General features: G+C 44.9%; 1 protein-coding gene across 17 annotated transcripts in view; it reads right to left on the bottom strand.

Annotated features, from left to right (window-relative positions):
* The window catches only part of SYTL3 (synaptotagmin like 3), a 123,098-nt gene that overhangs the window by 86,545 nt on the left and 13,620 nt on the right, over positions 1-22,933 (bottom strand). For 14 of the 17 annotated variants that reach the window (XR_012433583.1, XM_045391310.3, XM_005552212.4 and 11 more), the window contains 4 exons: positions 22,739-22,801; positions 22,184-22,659; positions 19,910-20,128; positions 6,720-6,784 (listed from right to left, as the gene is read on the bottom strand). Coding sequence is in view for 10 of the 17 variants with exons in the window: in XM_045391310.3 (XP_045247245.2) it covers positions 6,720-6,784; positions 19,910-20,128; positions 22,184-22,293 (394 nt within the window). In the remaining 7 variants the exon portion in view is untranslated. Of the gene's footprint in view, positions 1-3,732; positions 4,003-6,719; positions 6,785-19,909; positions 20,129-22,183; positions 22,660-22,738; positions 22,802-22,933 lie in introns of those variants that run through there. The other 3 variants (XM_065543622.2, XM_074037362.1, XM_074037363.1) reach the window with 1 other exon arrangement.

The following is a 22,933-nucleotide window of genomic DNA, read 5'->3' as shown; positions in this document are numbered from 1 at the left end:
CTACTCAAGAGGCTGAGGCAGGAGAATCGCTTGAACCCAGGCTGTGGAGGAGTGAGCCAAGATTGTGCCATGGTACTCCAGCCTGGGTGACAGAGAGACTGTCTCAAGGGGGAAAAAAAAAAAAAGATAAGTAAAAATTAGAAGAAAATTAACGTGGATATTTAACCCATCATAGGATAACGAAAAAGTCTTGACACATAAAAGCAAAAGAAGAAATTATACAGAAAAAGGAGATTTGCCTACAAGCAAACAAAAAAACTTCTCTGTGTTAAAAGCATACGTACTAGGAAGATACATATGCAACTAACATGACTGAAAAGGACTAATCGCCTTCACATACCAAGAACATCTACAGAAGGTTGAAAAGTGGAAGATATTAGATGAATTCAAATCAAAACGATGAGAAAACCATTTTGCATGACCAGTGTTGTTTTGCCAAACTGACAAAGTTGTTTGTTGGTTTGCTTGTTGGTTTATTTTTAAGGATAATTCCACACCCTTTCCAAAGGAGGCAACATTCCTAACCTTCATCTTGTTCTCTTTCTAGAAATATTCAGAGGTGTGCCAAAGAGATATCTACAAGGATATTCTTTGCATTATTCTCATTTTAATAACATTATAAGCTTTCGAAAATGCCACAGAAAACTGGAAATCCCCTAACTAGCCAACAATAGTTGGCTAAACAAATAATGACACATTTGGCTAAACAAATAATGACACATTCCTATGATGGGGTGAGATGCACTCATCAGAAATCATATAGCCAATGATATTTACAGATACTGAAAATGTTCCTTGTAAATTATTACATGAAGAAACATTAGGATAAAACTGTACATACAATTTGATTTCAATTATGTAAATATATTAGCTTGACTCATGTGAAATTGCCTCTACTCAATACCTTTTTGCCTAAAAATACCAATTTCTTATGGTTCAACCTAAATACTTTAAAAAAGTCTATGTAGATGTGTGTATACACACACATATATTCACACAGATATGCACCCACGAGCATAGATACACTCACAAAAGAACAGAAATGGTATATACTAAAATGTCAACGATTGTTCTCTGGGTGAAGCTGCTGTATTTTTTCACATTGCTCTTTATAATTTTCTTCATTTTCTAGGTTTTAATCTTTTAATTTTTTTCAGAGACAGGGTCTCACTATGTTGCCCAGGCTGGTCTCGAACTCCCAGGCTCAAGCGATCCTTCTGCCTTGGCCTCCCAAAGTGCTGGGATTACAGGCATGAGCCACTGCGCCTGGCGTCTAGTTTTTTACATGAATGTAATTTGAAATCATGCTTCAAAGGTCGGAACATAATGGGGGCAGAGTGTGGGAAGAAGGAAATTTGTGTACCCTGCCAGTGTGTTGTAAATAATAACACAGTCCCAGAGGGTAATTTGGCAAAATATCAAAAGCCTTTCAAGTATTCATACACTTGACCAACCATTCTTCTTCTAAGAATTTATCCCCCCAAAATAAACAGACATGTCAAGATACCTGTACAAGATGTTCATCACATAGTTATCTGTAACATGAAAAAATCAAATACAGTGATAGACCCACAGACTTTCAGGAACAGGTTAAATAAACTATGGTGCATATATTTGGTGTATTTTATGGAGTCATCAATACATTTTTGAAGAAGTCTTAATAACACAGGAAAATGTTTATGCCAAGTTGAATTGTAAAAGATAAAACTACATAGAGTCTGATAACGATACATTTGAAATTGGATAAGTCTATCTGTGCACACACATATGCATAGGCTCACCTAGAAAGAAGGCTGTGAGTTTGCACGTGTATACACATGCATGTAATTTACAGTACTTTGGGATTGTGGTAGTATTTCCATTGCGTCTAAATACTATTCTGTGTTTCCCAAATATTTGCAATGTTTGCATTACTTCTGTAATCAGAAAGTAAGTAACTTCCTTTCAAAGAGAAAAGGAAGCTCCCTCTCTTCACAGAATAAAAGATGGAACAAGGGGAAAGCAGATGGGGTCACTGGGAACCAATTAGGAGCTGCTACGTTGGAAATGAGAATGAAGGGCAGAGGAAGATTCGAGACTCGGGAGGCAGAAATGTCAGGATTTGCTGACTGATCAGATGTAGCGGCAGAATGAGGAACAAAGGAGTCAAGTATGATTCTCAGCTCTGTGGATTTGGAGACAGAGTGAGAGGTGCCGCCATTCTCCCAAGATAAGGAACACAGGATTTGGTAGCCTTCTCCAAGATGGTCCCAGTGATTCTTGCCTCCTGATATTCAGACCCTTTGTCCCCTCTGACTAGGGCTGACCTGTGGTACCCATAGGACATAGCAGAAAAGACAGGGTGTGGCTTCTGAAGCTAGGCCATAAAAGATATTGTGGGGCTCTGCTTTTCTCTCTCGTGGATCACTTGCCCTGGGGGAAGCCAGCCGCCATGTCATGAGGACACTCAAGCAGCCCTGTGGAGACATCCCCATGGTGAGGAACCAAGTCCTCCTCCCAACACTGGCAGTCACTGGCCAGGTATGAGGGTAAGCCCCAAGAGTGCAGATCCCCCAGACCCAGGCAAGCCTTCCACCGAAGACAGAAACTATAAAAGAATGTTACTTGCTTTGTGTCACTAGGTTTGAGGGGAATTTGCTATACAGCAGTAGATAACCAGTGCGTGGAAAGAGGCACAGACTGCAGCTGTCTGTACGCTTTTGTGGTTTAAACCACCATCTAGTTTTTCTAACTTCCGCTCAGGATATAGAGGGCTGGAAAGAGTATTGCCCACATCATGACAACAAAAACACTAGAGAACATGCAAAAGCACACGTTTTCTGGAACACATCAGAGAACTGAGGTTGCAGCTGCCTTCCTATTACGGTCCAATGGGGACTTCCAGAGGGAGACCAGGGCCAGGAGGAGGGAGAAGGGGCTCCTGCCTTCCTTCTGACCTGTGTCTGGCCAGCATCGGCTCAGCAGGGTCGGAGGGTGTCAGCCTCCTGCAGCTGCTAGCTCTGTTCTCTCACTATTCCCTTTTTGCCTCCAATTCCTGTCTAACCAATCCCTAAAGTAAATTCTTATTCAAATAACCAGACAGTTTCTATTTTCCTGAGTGGATCTTAACTGCTACAGCACACAAATCCAATTCAACTCCTCAACGACTGCACCTGGTTCTCTTTTAGGGGCACAAATAGGAGCGTGGTGGAATTCCTGCCTGTCCACCTAAACCTCTGTGACCTGATCCTTGGTTACCGTTCCTGACTCGCCCGGGGCAAACTCCACCCAACCTGGTCTGGCTCATAGCGCTACTTGTGTGCTCCCAACCTGGCATCTTCCCCCATAGTTCCATGCCTCTTACCCCAACTGTACTGAAACAGGACAATAGGAAGATGAGGCACCTTGGCATGTGAGGAAGCGTTGAAAAGAAGGAGAGGAAGTTGGGGTTTTTCTGGTGTTTATTTTATACATTGGTAGAAATGACATCAGCAAAAAAGAATGATTTATGCTTAGGTTGATTTTCCTAACCCTGGTTTGTTTGTCCTTACTGATGTTTTTATTCTTATATAAAGTTACAAGGCAAGAAAGAAAACCTGAGACACCAGTCTCACCTCTTTCCTAATTCCCTTTTTAAGTCACCGTGACAACATCTCCCATTCACTCAGGAGAGACGAAGTGCTGAAAAGATGACAAGATGGTAACGTGTGTGCACAAACACACACACACATTCATGCACACATGAAAACTTACCTGAAATAATGATGCTAGAACTTCCAACGACGCAGAAAACGTTTTCAGTGAAGGAGATGTCTGCACTGAGTTGGCATCGAGAAATGACAGAAACTTCACCTCCTACAGTACTACTGTTTATAAGCTAGGAATTGATGTGGAAAAGGGTAGACTCTACCTTCTGAAGAAGGCTCCAGACAACCAGCAAAAAGATTCTTTTTTTTTTTTTTTTTTTTTGAGATGGAGTTTCACTGTTGTCCAGGCTGGAGTGTAATGGCGCCATCTTGGCTCACCACAACTCTGCCTCCCAGGTTTAAGTAATTCTCCTGCCTCAGCCTCCCAGGTAGCTGGGATTACAGGCAGGTGCCACCATGCCCAGCTAATTTTGTATTTTTAGTAGAGACAGGGTTTCTCCATATTGGTCAGGCTGATCTCAAACTCCCAACCTCAGGTGATCTGCCCACCTCAGCCTCCCAAAGTGCTAGGATTACAGGTGTGAGCCACTGCACCTGGTCAAAAAAGTATTTTAAAGAAACACAAAAGTGGCCAGGTGAAGTGGCTCACGCCTGTAATCCCAGCACTTTGGGAGGCCCAGGTGGGCGGATCACTTGAGGTCAGGAGTTCAAGACCAGTCAACAAGGTGAAACTCCATCTCTACTAAAAATACAAAAATTAGCCAGACATGGTGGTGTGTGCCTATAATCCCAGCTACTCAGGAGGCTAAGGCAGGAGAATCCCTTGAACCCAGGAGGGGAAGGTTGCAGTGAACCAAGATCGTGCCACTGCACTCCAGCCTGGACGACAGAACGAGATTCTGTCTCAAAAAAGAAAGAAAGAAAGAAAGAAAGAAACATAAAAGCAACAAAAACAGAGAAAGGTCCTGTGCTGCAGCTACTTTGCCAAGGCCACACATTCCACATGGGATGATGGCACCCCTAAGGGGACAAAGATTAGTAGCAAATCTTAGCTATTTCATCAGTCTGTGACTCTCCAAAAGGCCTCAGTACATAGATACATGATATCTGTGATATCAAAATGTTATGGTAGCAATTTTGAAAAAGTGTCTGAAAAGGCTGTGTGGGGTAGGGGAGAGGGTGGCGGTAAGAAGGCGTTGAGAAACACTGGCTTAGAGGAAACAGACATCTCTGCTTCATTCCATTGCCTGACATGACCCTTAGTATTATTTTTTTCCTCTAGGTTTCTAATAAACTTGGCAGAAGCAGCATTTTTTTTTCTTAAGAAGAGCCAGGAATCATAAGCCATGGGACAATTTAGTACCAACCAAATCTATACCTGGGCAAACCTACCCTTTATAAAAGCTGAATATCAACCCAAATGAACAGCTTCCTTTACTGCCAACACATTTTTGGGTGAGGTTCTACCTGCAAATTGCCACTTTCTCTAGAAAAGAGCCACCACTGCCCTCTAAGTCAGGCTGTGGGTCTAGGTCCCCATCACCACATCAGAGGAGGGGTGCTGCCCACGTTCCTGATACAGTCAGATGTGGTTCCCACAGCACCTGCCTGCACTCCACTGTGACGGTGCCTGTGTGCACCTTTGTCCCGATGCCCCATCACAGCACAAATCGTCCTCTCCACAGGTCCAGGTCCTAGCTACCAATTACACCGGCACACCTTACATTGCAAATACTTTTGAAAAAGAAAAGAAACTTTTAATCTAAGAAACACAAGCCCCCTTTAAAGTATCAGGCCTAGAGAGACACTGAAATGAGACTGCAATCATGTCCCCCAGCTTGGGCTAACTAATCATTTCAAAGCCACTTGCTCTATGGACTCTAGATTGAATGTCACCACCAATAGCCATAAATTATCCTAACAATGCCAAACACTGGACACCATCACCCACACCCTGTAGCTCAGCAATAGATAGCCAGTCATGAGTCAATGGTATTTCTGTAAACCCACGAGAATTCCTGAAAACTGACTTTTGTAATCGCCCCTCTCCTGATTCACCCTTCTCTCCTTTGTTCTCCAGAGCCCTTGGAAGTGTTTCCTGGGCTGCAGACCTCAGCCTTGGCCCAAATAAACTCTCCACCTATATTAGTTTTGCCTCAGTTTCCTTCTTTAGGTCAACATCTCATTATAAGACATTCATAGTACACAGACGAAATGCACGCTTCCACCCATATCATCACAACATGCGCTCACTCCACAACCATCAACCTCTGCTCGGTTCAAATGCTATTCACTCACTGTGGTCTTCACTGATTCAATCATCTTACTCAAGTATTATAAACAAGGTATTGTGCTGTGCTGCAATACAGGCTAACAAGATTTTAAAATCACAGTTACTGCTTGTAGAGAGAAACAGAAGTGCACAAGCAATGCTACAGTATAAGGAACTTTGCAACAATTACATAAGAGAATTACAAACCCGGCACTGATGGTGTTTCAGAGGAGGGGACATCACGCCCAGAAGCAGGAAGCCAGGGAAACCTCCTGGTGCATGAGCCTTAAAGAATGGGGCCAACCTGGCTGGGCACAGTGGCTTATGTCTGTAATCCCAGCACCCTGGGAGGCTGAGGCGGGCGGATCATGAGGTCAGGAGTTCGAGACCATCCTGGCCAACATGGTGAAACCCCGTCTCTTAAAAATAGAAAAATTAGCTGGCCATGGTGGCGCACGCCTGTAATCCCAGGTACTCAGGAGGCTGAGGCAGGAGAATCGCTTGAACCTAGGAGGCGGAGGTTGCAGTGAGCTGAGGAGATTGTGCCACTGCACTGCAGCCTGGCGACAGACCGAGACTTCATCTCAAAAAAAAAAAGAATAGGGCCAACCTCAGAGGTGGAAATGGGCGGAGGGAAGAGTAGCAAACAGAGGGAATGAGTGGCGTGAATTACAGTGAGAGCATCAGCAAATGGAACGGCAAGGCGTAGGGGCCAGTAGACTAAACCCATCATGTTGCTTATATTCTAAAGTCTTAACGTCAAATATTTTAAAACTAGGAATAGATCATTTTACTCTAACAAAAAAGTAAAGAGCATTTACCTCCAGTTGGAAATTTCTTGGCTCGTTCCTCATAGAACCATTCTCCAGTTTTTATTTTGACATTCCTGAAAAAATGAGCAGAAAGGAAGCTTCAGAAAGAGAAGATATGAATAGTGCTATATTAACCCCTTTTAAGGGTTACATAAGGTCACAGAATATTAGTCTTGCGATGGACCTCAGCAATAAATTTCCTGGCTTAAACCCCTAACTTTACAGATTCCCCATAGAGGCGAAGTAATTTCAGTATCAGCAGCAAAGCCACGCAACTCCCACCCTCATGTGTTTTATCTTGCATGTCATATGTACGTTCAGTTTATAATATGTGAATACATTAAGCATATTAACATATACTTGTGCCTGGCACAAATCCAGTACTTAATGTTTTGTGAACAAATACACAAAGAGAAACAAAATTATTGTCATCAAAATGACCAATGTATCGGCCAGGCACGGTGGCTCACGCCTGTAATCCCAGTTCTTTGGGAGGCTGAGGTGGGGGGATCACTTAAGGTCGGGAAGTTGAGACCAGTCTGGCCAACATGGCAAAACCCTGTCTCTACTAAAAATACAAAATTAACTGGGCATGGTGGCACATGCCTGTAATCCCAGCTACTCGGGAGGCTGAGGCAGGAGAATTTTGCTTGAACCTGGGAGGCAGAGGTTGCGGTGAGCCGAGATCGCGCCATTGTACTCCAGCCTGGGCAACAGAGCAAGCCTCCATCTTAACAACAACAACAACACAAATGACCAATGTATCATGTCGATGGTGGGAAGCTCTGGCATGAATGACGGGCTACAGGAAAACTCGATGCTATGCATTGGCCTTTGAGGGACATCAGCTGTAGGTTAAACTAAGGTTAGTTTGTATTTACAACATGCACCAAGAGCCCACAGAGCAGGGTCACGTGAGAAGATTCTTGGGAGGACCTAAAGCATGGAATATGGGATCAATGTGTGTTGATGAAGATTTGGGGACTTAAATCTGAGTGGACCACTTGGGTTTTTTTGTTTGTTTGTTTTTTCGTTTTTTTCTGGTCGCCCAGGCTGGTGTGCAGTGGTGCAATCTCAAGTCACTGCAACCTCCACCTTGTGTGTTCAAGTGATTCTCCTGCCTCAGCCTCCAGAGTAGCTGGGACCCACCACCACACCCAGTTAATTTTTGTATTTTTAGTAGAGATGGGTTTTTGCCATGTTGGCCAAGCTGGTCTCGAACTCCTGACCTCAGGTGATCCGCCTGAGCAGACCACCTGTGAATCAGGGGAAAGGAGCCCTGCTTGGCCCGCTGGTCTGACAGCAGCTCCCTATGGCAGGACTTTAACTCTACCATCTTAGTCACACAGAAGGCACTCGAGATGCTAACTGCTCGAAACTGACGTCCTAACATGGGTTTTCCTCTTGGTTTTCTGGGGAATCCATACTCAACCTCAATCTATCTCAGAAAGGCAGAATTGTTAATATCCTTTTAGGATATAAAAAGGCAAACATGTAAATATTATAAGATATTCACATTCTTAAAATAATGTGCCACAAAACTGGCCAATTCCTTTGTTATGTGAATTTAAGAAAAAAATTAAAACTTCAACTCATGACTAATTCTCTTCTATAAATCACAGTACTGACTGAAATAAATTCTCCATTAGGTCCTTTTAGGCTATATATGAACTCAAGTGGATTTTTAAAAAAATTAATGCTTGCTAATGTAAGGAAAATCACAAATATATGTCAATATACACATTTTTCGAAATATCCTTTCTCTATGAAGTGCTAGTAATTGTCAGAAGACATCAACCAACTTTCTCTCCATCTGGTTAGACACTACTATTTTCTGATTAGTACATAAATGATTACTATCAATACTTAGTGACTAGAACAAGGAAAATATAGAGAGAGCATTTAAGAATTTCATAACAGAATTTTTTTTTGAGACAGGGTCTGGCTCTGTTGTTGAGGCTAGAGTGCAGCGGCGCGATCTCGGCTCGTTGCAATCTCCGCCTCCCGGGCTCAAGCAATCCTCCCACCTCAGCCTCCTGAGTAGCTGAGACTAAAGGCACACGCTACCGCACCTGGATGATTTTTGTGTGTTTTTTTTTTGTAGAGACAGGGTTTTGCTATGTTGCCCAGGCTGGTCTCAAATTCCTGAGCTCAAGTGATCCACCTGCCTTGGCCTCCCAAAGTGCTGGGATTACAGGCACGGGCCACCGTGTCTGGCCTATAACAGAATTTTTGTAATCATCACTACCATTCAGAACCAAAAATATATAAAATGTACAACTGAGATACGTCTCTAGAGAGACAGGGAAAAGTTTACATCCATAGTCAGAAACTCAATTATCTAATCCCCTAAATCAACACAAAACACCTTAAGGCAATCTCTGCTTCTAGGCAGAAATTTTCCCCTGGAGCAGAAAATTCCCCCTTGTGGGAAGCAGAACATCAAAAAATCAGGGCAAGTTTAGAGGGAGCCGTGGGTGGTAAATCCCCATGCCTTTGAAGGACCTCTCCATATTCAATTTCTGAAGATGCCTCTTCAGTCCCGGCAAACAGCTCAAGGTCTAACCCTTAGAGGAGGGGACAGGAAAGCAAATCCAAAGGGCAGGAATTACAAGGTCCCTACCTGATAAACGCACCTTACTTGCAGAATTGCTTTTCTGTTAAGTGACCCATTTCAGCTCATCTACTCTCTCACATGCTCCAGCCCGTTACCATTGGGCCCAAAATATCCATATCTGAGACGCTATAGTCGACTGAGCTGATCAGACAGGGGGACAACGTCGGTAAGTAAACATACACACAGACACACAATCGCAGAAAATGAAAAACAGCTGAGGAGAAGGAAGAGCGAAAGGTGAAAGCACCTAAGTGAATGAACATTGCAAATCACTGAAAGGACTCCAGCCCTGGTTTCAGAACCTACACAAGAAGCAGATAAATTAAAATCCTAGTCACCCAGCGTGAATCATCTAATATAACCATCTAATCTCATTTAATCCCAACTGATTACTTGCACAGTTTAAGCAGGAGCTAATTTGGCATACAGAGATTTGGACACAAACTCGAGGATCTCTTGGGCCTATCTGTGATTAAAGAATAGAAGGATAAAAATCCCACAGTATTTTTTATCCCTAAACCATATGACAACCAGCACTTTTTGCATTTGAGGCTGTTTCCTTTGAATACTAGGTTTGGCCCAGGTCTCCATTACCCTTGCTTGCAAAATCAGCGGCTTCATAAGCAATTATTCCACAATATCTTTTGTAAGGACTCACTGTCTACACTAATCCCAAGATTTTTGTTTGTTTGCTTTTTGCTTTGAGACAGGGTCTCATTCTATGGCTCAGGCTGGAGTGCAGTGGCGTAATCTCAGCTCACTGCAGCCTCAACCTCCTAGGTTCAAGTGATCCTCCCTCCTCAACCTCCCAAGTAGCTGGGATTACAGGCATGTGCCACCACGCCTGGCTAAGTTTTGTGTTTTTTGTAGAGACAGGGTTTCACTATGTTGGCCAGACTGGTCTTGAACTCCTGGCCTCAAGTGACCTGCCTGCCTCGGCCTCCCAAAGTGCTGAGATTACAGGTGTGAGGCACCACACCCGGCCTAATCCCAAGTTTACAAAGGAGGACCACTCATTGTCCTCAGAGTCTATGATCGAGGTGGTAGATCCTGCAGTCTCTGTCCATGTTAGGGGCCAACACAGGGTAGTGTGATTCATTAGTAACCAAAGAAAGTATCTAGCACTTCTTCCCAGATGTTTAACTCAGAATGAGGTTATGAAAGTTTCTTGAAAGATTTAATGAGTTCAGCAATAAATTTGTGCCCTTAAACTTTTCAGAATCATGACTGACTTCTTTAAAATTTTTTCAATCAGCCCATAAATATATCTCAAAAGGCGAAAGCCTAGGGTGGCGGGGAGAGCCGAAGCTCTAGAATCAGGACACCTGACCCATGACGGACCTTCACATGAACTACGTGGGAATCACTAGAATTATAAACGCCAAGCACTGGATGCCTAGATGGCTCTTAGGAAACTTCTGGGGGTTTCAGCCTCCATTTTCACAGCCCTGAATTCTGCTAATGCTGTCATTTCATTATCAAAGCAGACATAACTGTTGAAAAACACTTTGCAAATTCTACACACAAATGTTCAACAATAAGATGAATGGAAGACCCCACCAGAAAATATTTTGACCTCATTACTAACACCAAGCAGTTAGCCAAACACACATGTTGTAATGCATTTTGCATCTAAATTGTTTGCATCTGCAGCTGGCTAAGCTGCTGCATCTATGCTCTATGTTCCAAGAAAAGTCAGCATGATGTCCCTAGAGTTGCTTAATGTATTTTCACCATTCAACTGACAAGAGGTAGAAAACTGGTCTGCATAGCCAGGATTCTTCAAATCCCTAAAGAAGCATATGTCCTGTGCAGAGCTGCTCTCCAACCAGTACCCCAGTGGCAAGGAAGTCTCCAGACAGCCCTTCAGACACATGAGCTACAAAAACTTCAAATCAAGAAGTCGCATCGGTGGGACATGTCTAGAATCTCAGCACTTTTGGAGGCCGAGGCAAGAGGACTGCTTGAATGTAGGAGTTCCAGACCAGCCCAGGCAACATCCCTACCAAAAATACAAAAATTCGCCAGACATGGTGGTGCAAGCCAGTAGTCCCAGCTCCTCAGGAGGCTGAAGTGGGAGGATTGCTTGAGCCCAGGAGGCGGAGGTTACAGTGGGCCGAGATTGCACCACTGCACTCCAGCCTGGGAAACAGTGCGAGACAGTATCTCAAATAAAATTTAAAAAAAAATAATAATAAAAGCAGCAGCAGCAAAAGCCACATATTGTAAAACTGAGATCAACCTAATTTTTTCATGATAGTTTGTCCAATTGCACAGTAATTCCCAGCTAAATTAGTCCTATGCATGTGTACAGTTGGATTTTTATTTTTTTATTTCAAATAGTCGGTTTTTTTTTGAGATGGAGTTTCATTCTTGTCACCCAAGCTGGAGTGCAATGGCACGATCTCGGCTCACTGCAACCTCTGACTCCAGGGTTCAAGCAATTCTCCTGCCTCAACCTCCCTATTAGCTGAAATTATAGGCACCTGCCACCACAACCAAGTTTTGTGTTTTTAGCAGAGATTGGGTTTCGCCATGTTAGCCAGGCTGGTCTCGAACTCCTGACCTCAGGTGATCCACCCGCCTCGGCCTTCCAAAGTGCTGGGATTATAAGCGTGAGCCACTGTGACCGGCCCTTCTTCAACTAGTCTTGCATCTAAAATGGTTCACAGTTACAAAGCCAAACACTCGTTTTTTCCACCAGCTCAACTGATCTGATTTCGACATCCTTACAGGAAAAAAAGACCGATCATTGTGATTGAATCCTAGGTAACTATCAAAGGAGTCAGAGAATCAAGATGAAGATAAAGAAAGGGTTTTTATCAAGCTGCTACCAACAGTTCTTACAAAACACGAATAACTCTAGCCCTTGCTTAACCTCAGAGAGAAGGCAAGTGTCCCCCTCTGTCACACCCAGCGCTATATTCACAGCTACAAGCTCTGGCCAGGCACATGGCAGCCCCAGTGAATGAATGAATATCCTCCCCTCTGCAGGGGGGCATCCTTAGAATTAAAGGGACAAGGTGGGATCCAAAATAGCTGTAGCCCTGTAGCAGTGTGCACTGAAATTGAGTGGGTATCACACCCTTTAACTGTGTTGGGCAGGGCCACACACTGAAGGACCAAGCAGAAACTCTACATGAGGGAAGGGGGCTGGGAGGGGAGACAACAGGGAGGGGTGGGCATTGTGCTTTACCACAGGATACACGCCCATTTTAAAGCACTAATGATCAACATTAAACACTGCACAGGTCAAAACAAACAAGGCCTGTGCCCTATCATCTGTCGTCTGTTGATGTCAATTTTGTGACTCCTGGTCTGTTACATCAGATAACCAGTCAATGAAAGTAAGAAAAATTACATTGCAGCTGGAGAGAGCTGTACTTGTTTAAGGCCTTGACGATAAAAATGGTTAGATGCTGTGCACCGACCTGTCCTCTCCCTGTAGACCTAAGAAGCAGGATCCACCATGACAGAGGGGTGATGAGAAGGCCGAAAGCAGGAGCACACGCTCTCTGTGGGCAACCCCTCAACCTGGCTTTCTAAAGAGACAACTAAGAACTTCGGATAAAATGCCACAGGCAGGCCAGGCACGGTGGCTCAAGCCTGTAATCCCAGCACTTTGGGAGGCCGAGACGGGTGGATCACAAGGTCAGGAGATCGAGACCATCCTGGCTAACAAGGTGAAACCCCGTCTCTACTAAAAAATACAAAAAACTAGGCGGGCGAGGTGGCGGGCGCCTGTAGTCCCAGCTACTCGGGAGGCTGAGGCAGGAGAATGGCGTAAACCCGGGAGGCGGGGTTTGCAGTGAGCTGAGATCCGGCCACTGCACTCCAGCCTGGGCGACAGAGCGAGACTCCGTCTCAAAAAAAAAAAAAAAAAAAACCGCCACAGGCAGTGTACATGGAATCCAGAAGACCAGGGCAGCAGCCTCTGCGACCGTGCATCTCTGTGGAACCAGAGGGAACTTCCAGAAAGCAATCAGCCTCCAAAAACATCTAAGACTCACCCCTGAGGAAAAGAAACAGCAAGATAGAAAGAAGAGCCCGGATAAAGAGACGGCGGGACTACAATAAGGGAATATTTCATAAACTAACCAAGCCAAAGCAGAACGAACTCTGTTTTATCAGCAGAAAAGAGCAGAACTGGCAGGCTGGAAAGTTGAATCTGTAAGGCTGACTTGGCAGAGACACTTGCCAGAATGTGAAAGAGAAAGAAAAATACATTAAATGTTGAGAGAGATTATCATTACTATTATTATTATTATTATTATTTTGAGACATAGTCTCACTCTGTTGCCCAGGCTGGAGTGCAGTGGTACAATCTCGGCTCACTGCAACCTCTACCTCCCAGGTTCCAGCGATTCTTCTGCCTCAGCCTCCCTAGTAGCTGGGACTACAGGCATGTGCCACCATGTCCAACTCATTTTTGTATTTTCAGTAGAGACAGGGTTTCACCATGTTGGTCAAGCTGGATTTGAATTCCTGACCTCAAGTGATCCGCCCACCTCGGCCTACCAAAGTACTGGGATAACAGGCGTGAGCCACCACATCCAGCCTGAGGGAGAAGATTATTAATACAAAGAGAAAAGGAAGGCAACTTATGCCTTCAAAGCCATTCCTGGCTGGGCACAGCGGCTCACACCTGTAATTCCAGCACTTTGGGAGGCCGAGGCAGGTGGATCATGAGGTCAGGAGATTGGGACCATCCTGGCTAACATGGTGAAACCCCGTCTCTACTAAAAATACAAAAAGTTAGCCCGGCCTGGTGGCGGGTGCCTGCAGTCCCAGCCTGGGCAATAGAGCAAGACTCGGTAGCAAAGGAAGAAAAAAAAAAGTACTCCATAAATTTCTACTTTTTTTTTTTTTTTTCTTTTTGAGATTGAATCTGTCACCCAGGCTGGAGTGCAGGGTCATGATCTTGGCTCACTGCAACCTCTGCCTCCTGGGTTCAAGCGATTCTTGTGCCTCAGCCTCCCAAGTAACTGGGATTGCAGGCGCTCGCTACTGCGCCAGGCCTAATTTTTGTATTTTTAGTAGAGATGGGGTTTCACCATGTTGGCCAGGCTGGTCCCAAACTCCCAACCACAAATGATCCACCCGCCTTGGCCTCCCAAAGTGCTGGGATAACAGGCATGAGCCTCCGTACCTGGCCAGCAATGTTAAAAGTAGGATTTAGTGGGAAAAAAAGAAATAAGGTTTTGAAACAAGAAACAGTCAGTAGACAAATGTCATCTTAACCTTGGCACCCAGCTAAAATCTTTCCTTGCCAACTCTCCTGTACCACACTTGGCATTCAATTTCTTTTCAGTCTTTTGTAGAGTTAGACCTTTTACTCACTTGAAGAATAGACACATTTTCAAGAGGGAGGGTGATTTATCCCATTCTCATACACTAGTTATTTGCCTTTGTGAATAGAAAATAATGATTCAATATTTTATCAAAACATGGGATTATAAAAATACTGGGAGTACCAGTCTGAAATTTAAAGATTACATTTTCTAAACTCTGGGAAGTTTACTTTAGGCAGAAACATAATTAGAATAGAACTTCCTTTGAAATGTCACTTGATTTTCAATAAAAATTATTTCATGCAATGCAGAAAATACAATGCATCATCCTGTAACAATATCTTTTTTTGTTGTTGTTGTTTTTGAGACAGAGTCTCGCTCTGTTGCCCAGGCTGGAGTTCAGTGGCCGGATCTCAGCTCACTGCAAGTTCCACCTCCCGGGTTTATGCCATTCTCCTGCCTCAGCCTCCCGAGTAGCTGGGACTACAGACGCCCGCCACCTCGCCCAGCCAGTTTTTTTGTTTTGTATTTTTTAGTAGAGACGGGGTTTCACCTTGTTAGCCAGGATGGTCTCAATCTCCTGACCTCGTGACCCGCCCGTCTCGACTTCCCAAAGAACAGTATCTTTACATCTAAGTCCTGATCTGAAATGCCAAATGACAACAACAACAACAAAACCTTTTTAAGTTGTTTTGGAGACGAGGTCTCGCTATGTTGGCCAGGCTGGCCTCAAACTCCTGGGCTTATGTGATCCCCCCATTTGGGCATCCCATGAGTAACTGGGACCACAGGCATGCACACCACATCCATGACCTCGTGGATGACCCCATCCAGCTCACCTCCCTTTTAATACATTTCAAGGTCTTATTTTAACCACTACTGCTCCGCAGCAATCACTCAAGACCCAACCTGAGAACTAAGAACACAATAATCAAATACCAAGGTCTGGATCAATTTTTCAACCGAACACACTTAAGCTACTCTTTGTTGGCATCAGCTGTGGTACAAGAGACAAATTTGAGCAATCCAGAAAGGTAGCCTGAAATCACCAGTATCACCTGCTGCAACTTGAAACCTTCTGTTCTAATGATGGTATATAAGCTCTGCTGCACCTTTATTATTGTTAAAATATTTGCAACTTACAGAATTCTCTGCACAAACCGATTTGGTTGTAAAGCACCTGACTGGCGGCAAAATGTTGCTAACGAAACAGGCAGTGTGTCCACAGATATCTGAAACTGAAGAATCATCAAATTGTTGTGGTCACAGCAATTACAAAGCATGAAAAGAAGATCACAATTTGAAGGAAACAAGTCTGAACAAGAGTAATTCCTCAGCAGTCTTAGGGGAGAAGAGCAGGTTTCTATTACACATGGAATTTGTTACCGCATAGTATATTAGTTTTAACAGAAAAAAAATCATGCAAAAATAAATCATCAAGCTTAACCTTATTTTTTAAAGGAAGCTAAAACAAACATATACAAAGCATAGTGTCCTCCTTGATATTTCAACTTAATTGTTACCATCTGCCCTTTCACTGCAGGAATTGTCCACATATTCCACGGGAAGAAACATCGGTGGAAAACAAGGATGTTTCTGCTTTTAACTTCTTTGTTTCTCCTACCAAGTCACCCTTTTCTGATTGGCCCCTGCTGAGGACAACATGCCGCCCCTTCACTACTGAAAGCAATTTTCCTTTGTTTTTCCAGGTCCTTTCCAATGTGCCTTTGATTACTGGGCTCTTTCTGTTCCTTCTTTGGTTCTCTGATGCCCCGTGATCCAGTTCAGCATGCCAAGCGACCTGTCTGGCCAGTCCTCAGAATCACTTTTCACCTTTCTCTTTTATCCCCTGTAACCGAGGTCCATCCTCCCCTTTTCCTATCTCTCCCATTCTCCATCACCATTGCCACCAGCCTCCTCCCTCGGTGCCTCTCATTCGCTGCAACAACTCTCAGGTACCTTCCGCCCTCCTGATGTTGCCCTGCAGAACACGCAGACTTTCGGCATGGTGTTTGCTTGGCAAAGAGCACATACTCAGACTCCAGTTCCTACTGCTTCGGAGGCAAGCTCTTGTGAGTGGCTTTTAAGACTCTGCCAACCAGGCGCAGTGGCTCACGTCTATAATCCCAGCCCTTTGGGAGGCCAAGGCAGGTGGATCACCTGAGGTCAGGAGTTTGAGACCAGCCTGCCCAACATGGTGAAACCCCATCTCTACTAAACATACAAAAATTAGCCGGGTGTGGTGGCAGACGCCTGCAATCCCAGCTACTCGGGAGGCTGAGGCAGGAGAATCGCTTGAACCCGGAGGCAGAGGTTGCAGTGAGCCGAGATCACGCCATTGCACTCCAGCCTGGGTGACAGAGCAAAACTCCAAAAAAAGACTCTGCCCTCCCACGACAAGGCTCCCAGCAGGCAGGAGAGGACTGAAGATTCAGAGGGAGGCCTGGGGTCCCCGGGGACCTGAGTTGCCATCTTCACTCTGTTCTTATTGATATGACCATGGACAAACCATCTTGTGTCTCTAATCCTCCACTTTCTCAACTGTAAAATGAGGATGAAAGTAGTAGCTACCCCATACAATTGTTTTAATCTTTTAATAAAACATTAAAAGAATATTCCATCTGTGACAATATTTAGAAGGGGTTTTCAAATCTCCGGGTCTCTGATGACTCCCATTCACCCCAGCCTAGCAATCCTCCCTTCTCCGAAGTTCTGTGATGTCCTTGTGCACCGTCTCCCCCAGCAGACGGACTCACCCCTCTAGTGTTTTCACAGAGCTCAGGGCCAGTTCATTCTTGCTTTGAACAACGGGAGTCTAAGCCAAGTCGGTTCTTTATTGTTTTCAAAATGGGGAGTGCAAAAACACCAATTCCATGTTAAAACTGGTCTTAAAACCCCTAACACAAAGTTATTACCATAAACGTAGATTCAGTCTGTTACTAATGGAAATTAGTAACATGAATGTTCTGGAAGTCGTCTTGAGCCACTCAGCCTGCCTCATCTGTCCCTCTCTGAGCCCCCAGGGACCTTGGCAGCTTGGCACTCAGTAGTTCTCCAAGAGAAACCTTTCCCTGAAGACAGAAACTGTATCTGAAATGTCCCCTGGAACCTCTCTACACAAGGTCACGGCCAGCACCTGCCACAGGCCTCTTGTTCTGCAGCAACCCCTGAGTTGTTGGTTGGTTTTGGTCTTTGGTACACTAGCACTTCCTCTTTCTTGATTTTAAAAAACGATTTTCCTCACCCTGCTCCCGCCACGGATCTACTTTTTCTTGAGGAATGAGCCTGAAACGAAGGAAGAAGCAGGGGAGACACTGATTGGAGTCAAAAACCTTTTCTAGGTCCCCATATGTGCGACAGTTATGAATGTCAAGATTCTAAAGTTTTATACAGTCTCATCTTTGTTTTGGTCCTACAAGGAGGAGGACAGCCCAGACTGGGTAAAGTTGGAGAGAGGACAGAGGCTCTCTCCCCTCCCGACTTCTCCTGTTAATGCACTCATAGTAATGCAATGACCTGAGGTATTTTGAAAACCACCCTCTTTTCAAAATAAGGAAGCTGGGGTTTTAGAAGTCGTATTTCATGTACTTAGAGGGTAAAGTTACAGTGCTGGGGACACAGTGCTCACTAGGGCAGAGATTTCAACACTGTCAGCTTCCTGGGAGATTGCCGCAGACCTTGTCTTCTTGTTTTGATTTTTTTGTTTACAGTTGATTGTTAGAAGAAGACAAAACGCTGAGAAATGTAACACCCTGTCCAGCAATGTTTATCATTAGACTTCAAATACATATGGTTGATTGAAATGGGGAAGAAGATCCTGAGGCCTTTCTAGAGATGATTTGGAATTGCCCCCTATGCTGCCAGGGCAGCTCGCAGTAATTATGTTTTGCTCTCAGGCAAGGAAAAGCCTGAAGGACAATGGCTTCAGCAAACCAAAGGAACATGAGAAGAGAAGGCTAATTCTGCCACCGTCCGTGTGACTTGGCACGCTGTGAGCGAAATGGACGGGATGCAGTTCGAAAGCAAAGAAATCGGGCTGAACCACTTCACCCCTCTGGCTAGATGACTCAAATACAGTAAGTCTTGCTAAGGGACAGGACACTTAAGTAGATGAACGCCAGGGCGTGCGTTAAACACAACCTTCCCGATTTAGTGGGGAGAAACCCCAGCCACGATGCCCACACTGTGTAAGTGCCTCCCACAGTCTTTGTCCCTGGAGCTCTCACAAATCTGTGACAATATTTAGAAGCGGTTTTCAAATCTCCGGGTCTCTGATGACTCCCATTCACCCCAGCCTAGCATTCCTCCCTTCTCCAAAGTTCTGTGATGTCCTTGTGCACCGTCTCCCCCAGCAGACGGACTCACCCCTCTAGTGTTTTCACGGAGCTCATGGCCAGTTCATTCTTGCTCTGAACAACGGGAGTCTAAGCCAAGTCAGTTCTTTATCGTTTTCAGAATGGGGAGTGCAAAAACACCAATTCCATGTTAAAACTGGTCTTAAAACCCCTAACACAAATTTATTACTATAAACGTAGAATCAGTCTGTTACTAATGGAAAGCATGTCCATTTCTTTACCTGAGTATCAAAGACAGGTCAGCTTGCCTCCTTCAAAAAGGTGGTATTTAAAGCCTCAAAGGATTACTCCAATGTTCCCTACATTATAATTTACTCCACTGGTACTGAAGGAGATAAATTAAGTGCTAAGAAAATGACAGCACTTAGTGAAGAGATCCAAATGAATCTGAACTCCTGGGTTAGCCCATCTTTAGACTTAACAAACTTTTGTTGTTTAAACAGGTTCTCACTCTGTTGCCCAGGTTGGAGTGCAGTGGTACGATCACAGCTCACTGCAGCCTCGACCTCCCAGGTTCAAGTGATCCTCTCATCTCAGCCTCCCAAGTAGCTGGGACTACAGGTATGCACCACCACACTTGGCTAATTCTTGTATTTTTTGTAGAGACAGAGTCTCACTACGTTGCCCAGGCTGGACTCAAACTCCTGGGCTCCAGCAATCCACGCACCTCGGCCTCCCAAAGTGTTAGGATTAACCTCATGAACCACCGCGCTTGGCCCAAACTTCTGTAAACGAAAAAAAATGTTGCTATATGATAAAATTTATTTTTGGATGAAGATAACTTCTAAGGTTAGAAAGGTAGCTCCCTATCAGGCACTCGGTACACATTCACTGGCTGAAGGTGAGGAGTGAGCGCTCTCTTTAGGGGCGGTTTGTAAAGAGGCCTCCTCCCAGACCTGAGTCAGTGGGAGGGATCCAACCACCGGCCGTGCTCACCTGTCCTCGAAGCACACCGTGCACTTCCAGGCATGGGTCCCCCTCAGGAACACTCGGCAATGGGCGCACACGCGGTGGCTGCAGCCCCGGCACACGGCGCCCCGGTGCAGCAGGAGCCCCAGCACCCTCTGGCAGCGCGCACAGCACTTCTCTTTGTACTCCTGGTCCGTGCTCTTCGCTCCTTTCCACCGGAGATGCTGCAGGTGCGTTTTCAGTTTCCTGCAGCCCACAAAGTTAAAGAAGATACTATTGGATGGAACACCCAACCCCAGGCTACAGGGCAAGAGCCCAGAGGGTATCCCCCATGGCAAGGGAAGGGGCTTTGGCATTTGACATCCCTGGGCTCCCACATGGCTGTGCGAACTGGGCTCCCACTCAATGTCTCAGAGTCGAGGCTCAAGGGTTTCCTCAACCGTGAAACAGGCGAGGTAAGGTACGACCTTACCTCTACTCCCAGGGTTGCTGTGAGGACTAAATGGCAAAGTATAAATAACATGCCTGGTGCAGAGAAGCTCCCCGCTAGATCCATCCCTTCCTGCCCAAAGGCTGTTAAGATAGTAAGCAAGAATAGTGAAACGAGAGGAAAAGACACCGAAAACAGCATCCATTCCAATCTGCAAGGCATGGAACGATCCAGAAATACACAGCATATATCCCTGCTATTGGTATAAGTTACCCAATAAAATCAACTGATGCTATGCTTTTGCTACGTTTTTGTTGTTGTTGTTGTTGTTGTTTTAATGAGTGGTCAGCTCACTCCCCTAGACAAATAGCCATAGTGCAAAGAGACATTGTATTGGACCAAAAAGGCGTCATTTACCGGCATACTCTTTTATGAATGTCTGTGATACCTACTTGTAGAAGAGATGAGCCAATCCCAAGAAACAAGATGACATCAGAAATGCACTTTAAAATGCAACTTTCAGGATCTACCCTAGAATTAGTACCCTTTGAGATACAACTTCGTTACCACTATGTCTATGTCACCTTGTTAATATTCAAAATGATGTCTCTAAATCACTGAAAGATCTTTCATCATCAAATAAAACTTCACTTTTCTCACTGTATTTTATTTTCTTTTTCTTTCTTTCTTTTTTTTTTTTTTTTTTTTTTTGAGACAGAAATCTCGCTCTGTCACCCAGGCTGGAGTGCAGTGACGCGATCTCGACTCACTGCAAGCTCCACCTCCCACGTTCAAGGGATTCTCCTGTCTCAGCCTCCCGAGTACCTGGGATTACAGGCACCTGCCACCATGCCCAGCTAATTTTTGCATTTTTAGGAGAGACAGGGTTTCACTATGTTGGCCAGGCTGGTCTCGAATTCTTGACCTCAGGTGATCTGCCTGCCTCAGCCTCCCAAAGTGCTGGGATGACAGGTGTGAGCCACCGTGCCCAGCCTGTATTATAGTTTTTAGCGGAAGAAAGTTTACAAGTACACTTAGAGAGCTCTGAAGTAACAGAGAGGATGAAGCAAGAATACTATACCAGAAAATTCCCCTCACTCCTCAAGCATTTGGTTGTCCAAAGTTTTGTTTTCTAATGTGTTCTGCCATTAGAAACCAAACCCTCACTTCCTCCATAGACGCTGATAAAAAGCGCCAACCTGTTTAAAGATGGATCTTGACAGCTAAGGCTGAACACGGCTCTGATAGAGTTCAGCACACTTTTCTAAATGTTAACCCATATCAAACGGCCCAGGCAGCTTAGAGACAGACAGGGAAGAAGTTCCCTGTTGGCAAACCGGTCAGGAAACAGGCTAAGCAGGTTCATATTTTATGCTCTCCCCCCTTTCCTCAAAGCCAGCTGGGAAGCAAAAGCAAGCAAAGAAAAAAGACAGTGCTGGATTCCATCAGATTTGCTGCTTCTGAACTGCTTTCTTTGCTTTTCTTTACACCTCCAGGCACCGTCAAAAATGAGGTAGGAAAACCCTTAACCCGAGGTCTTTCCCTAAATAAGTGGTAAACTAGAAGCCTGAAAATGTCCCTTGAATGATTCCCACCAAGTCGGCAAACAGACAAGCAGATGGCAAACAGCAAACTCACCGCCCAAACGCACTGTTTTAAATGAATAACAAGAGCGGCCTCCCTTGTCCCAGGCATCCTCTACGTTGAGCTACATAAGGAGGATCATCTCCACCAACAGCCCTTTGTTAGGACCCTTCTCAGTCATGAAGCCCAGCAGCAGGTGGGTAGCGATTTGGAAGCAAGCAGCATCAGAGACGGAGTGGCAGGCCCCAAGCAGAGAAAGCTAAAACCCCAAGTGACCCCACGGGTACCGTATCCTCTCCTCCTCTGCGTTTTGAACCTCCTGGTCTCGGTACAGGACCTGGAGAATGGCCTCGCGTTCTAACTCCTTGAGAGCATTCAGATCTACTTCTTGGGCCATTTCTTCTCCCTTTTCGTTGACCCAGGTTGGAAGAGCTTCACTCCATGGACCAAGCGCTCGCGCCCTGCAGATGAGCGGCGGACGCCAGCTGCAGCCAGCCTTGTTTAAAGAGCTCCCTCTCCTATTTCACTGGCGACTGTTTTGCTTGTGGCTCTTTTTTCCTTTTTAACTGTGTCATACTCCTTAGAAGAAGAAAGCCTCAAGAGGTTGTGTGTTGGTCGGAGTTACAGCTCGCAGAGCCTTGTGCCACCCGGGGGTGTCTTCACCGGGTTCTGCTGCAGCCGCTGACATCCATCTAAGACAAAAGCGTATCTTTTTTCTGAGGTTTCACCAGATAAATCATCCACAGCTGCAAGCAGATAATTTCTGCAAAACAGAAGTAATCTTCAAGCCAAGGAAATTTACAAATAGCAATGAAGAGTATCAGTGACTCATAGAAGCTAACCTTCCACTTAAGATGTTTCCAGGTCAGCAGGAACCATCATTAAAAGCCCAACTCCTTCAATACCTGTAGACAAGAAAACAAAAAAATGGCAACATTTTTCTTGGCTTAAGTATCTCTGCAGCATTACTTCCAAAAAGACAAAATATTCTACACAAACCCTTGCATTTTTTGCTCGTGGTGATAACGTAAACTTTT

The sequence above is a fragment of the Macaca fascicularis genome, chromosome 4 (genome assembly GCF_037993035.2).
Source record: "Macaca fascicularis isolate 582-1 chromosome 4, T2T-MFA8v1.1".
Lineage (NCBI taxonomy): Eukaryota > Metazoa > Chordata > Mammalia > Primates > Cercopithecidae > Macaca > Macaca fascicularis.
Note: the sequence above shows the minus strand (reverse complement) of the source record. Positions and strands in the feature narration are given on the sequence as shown.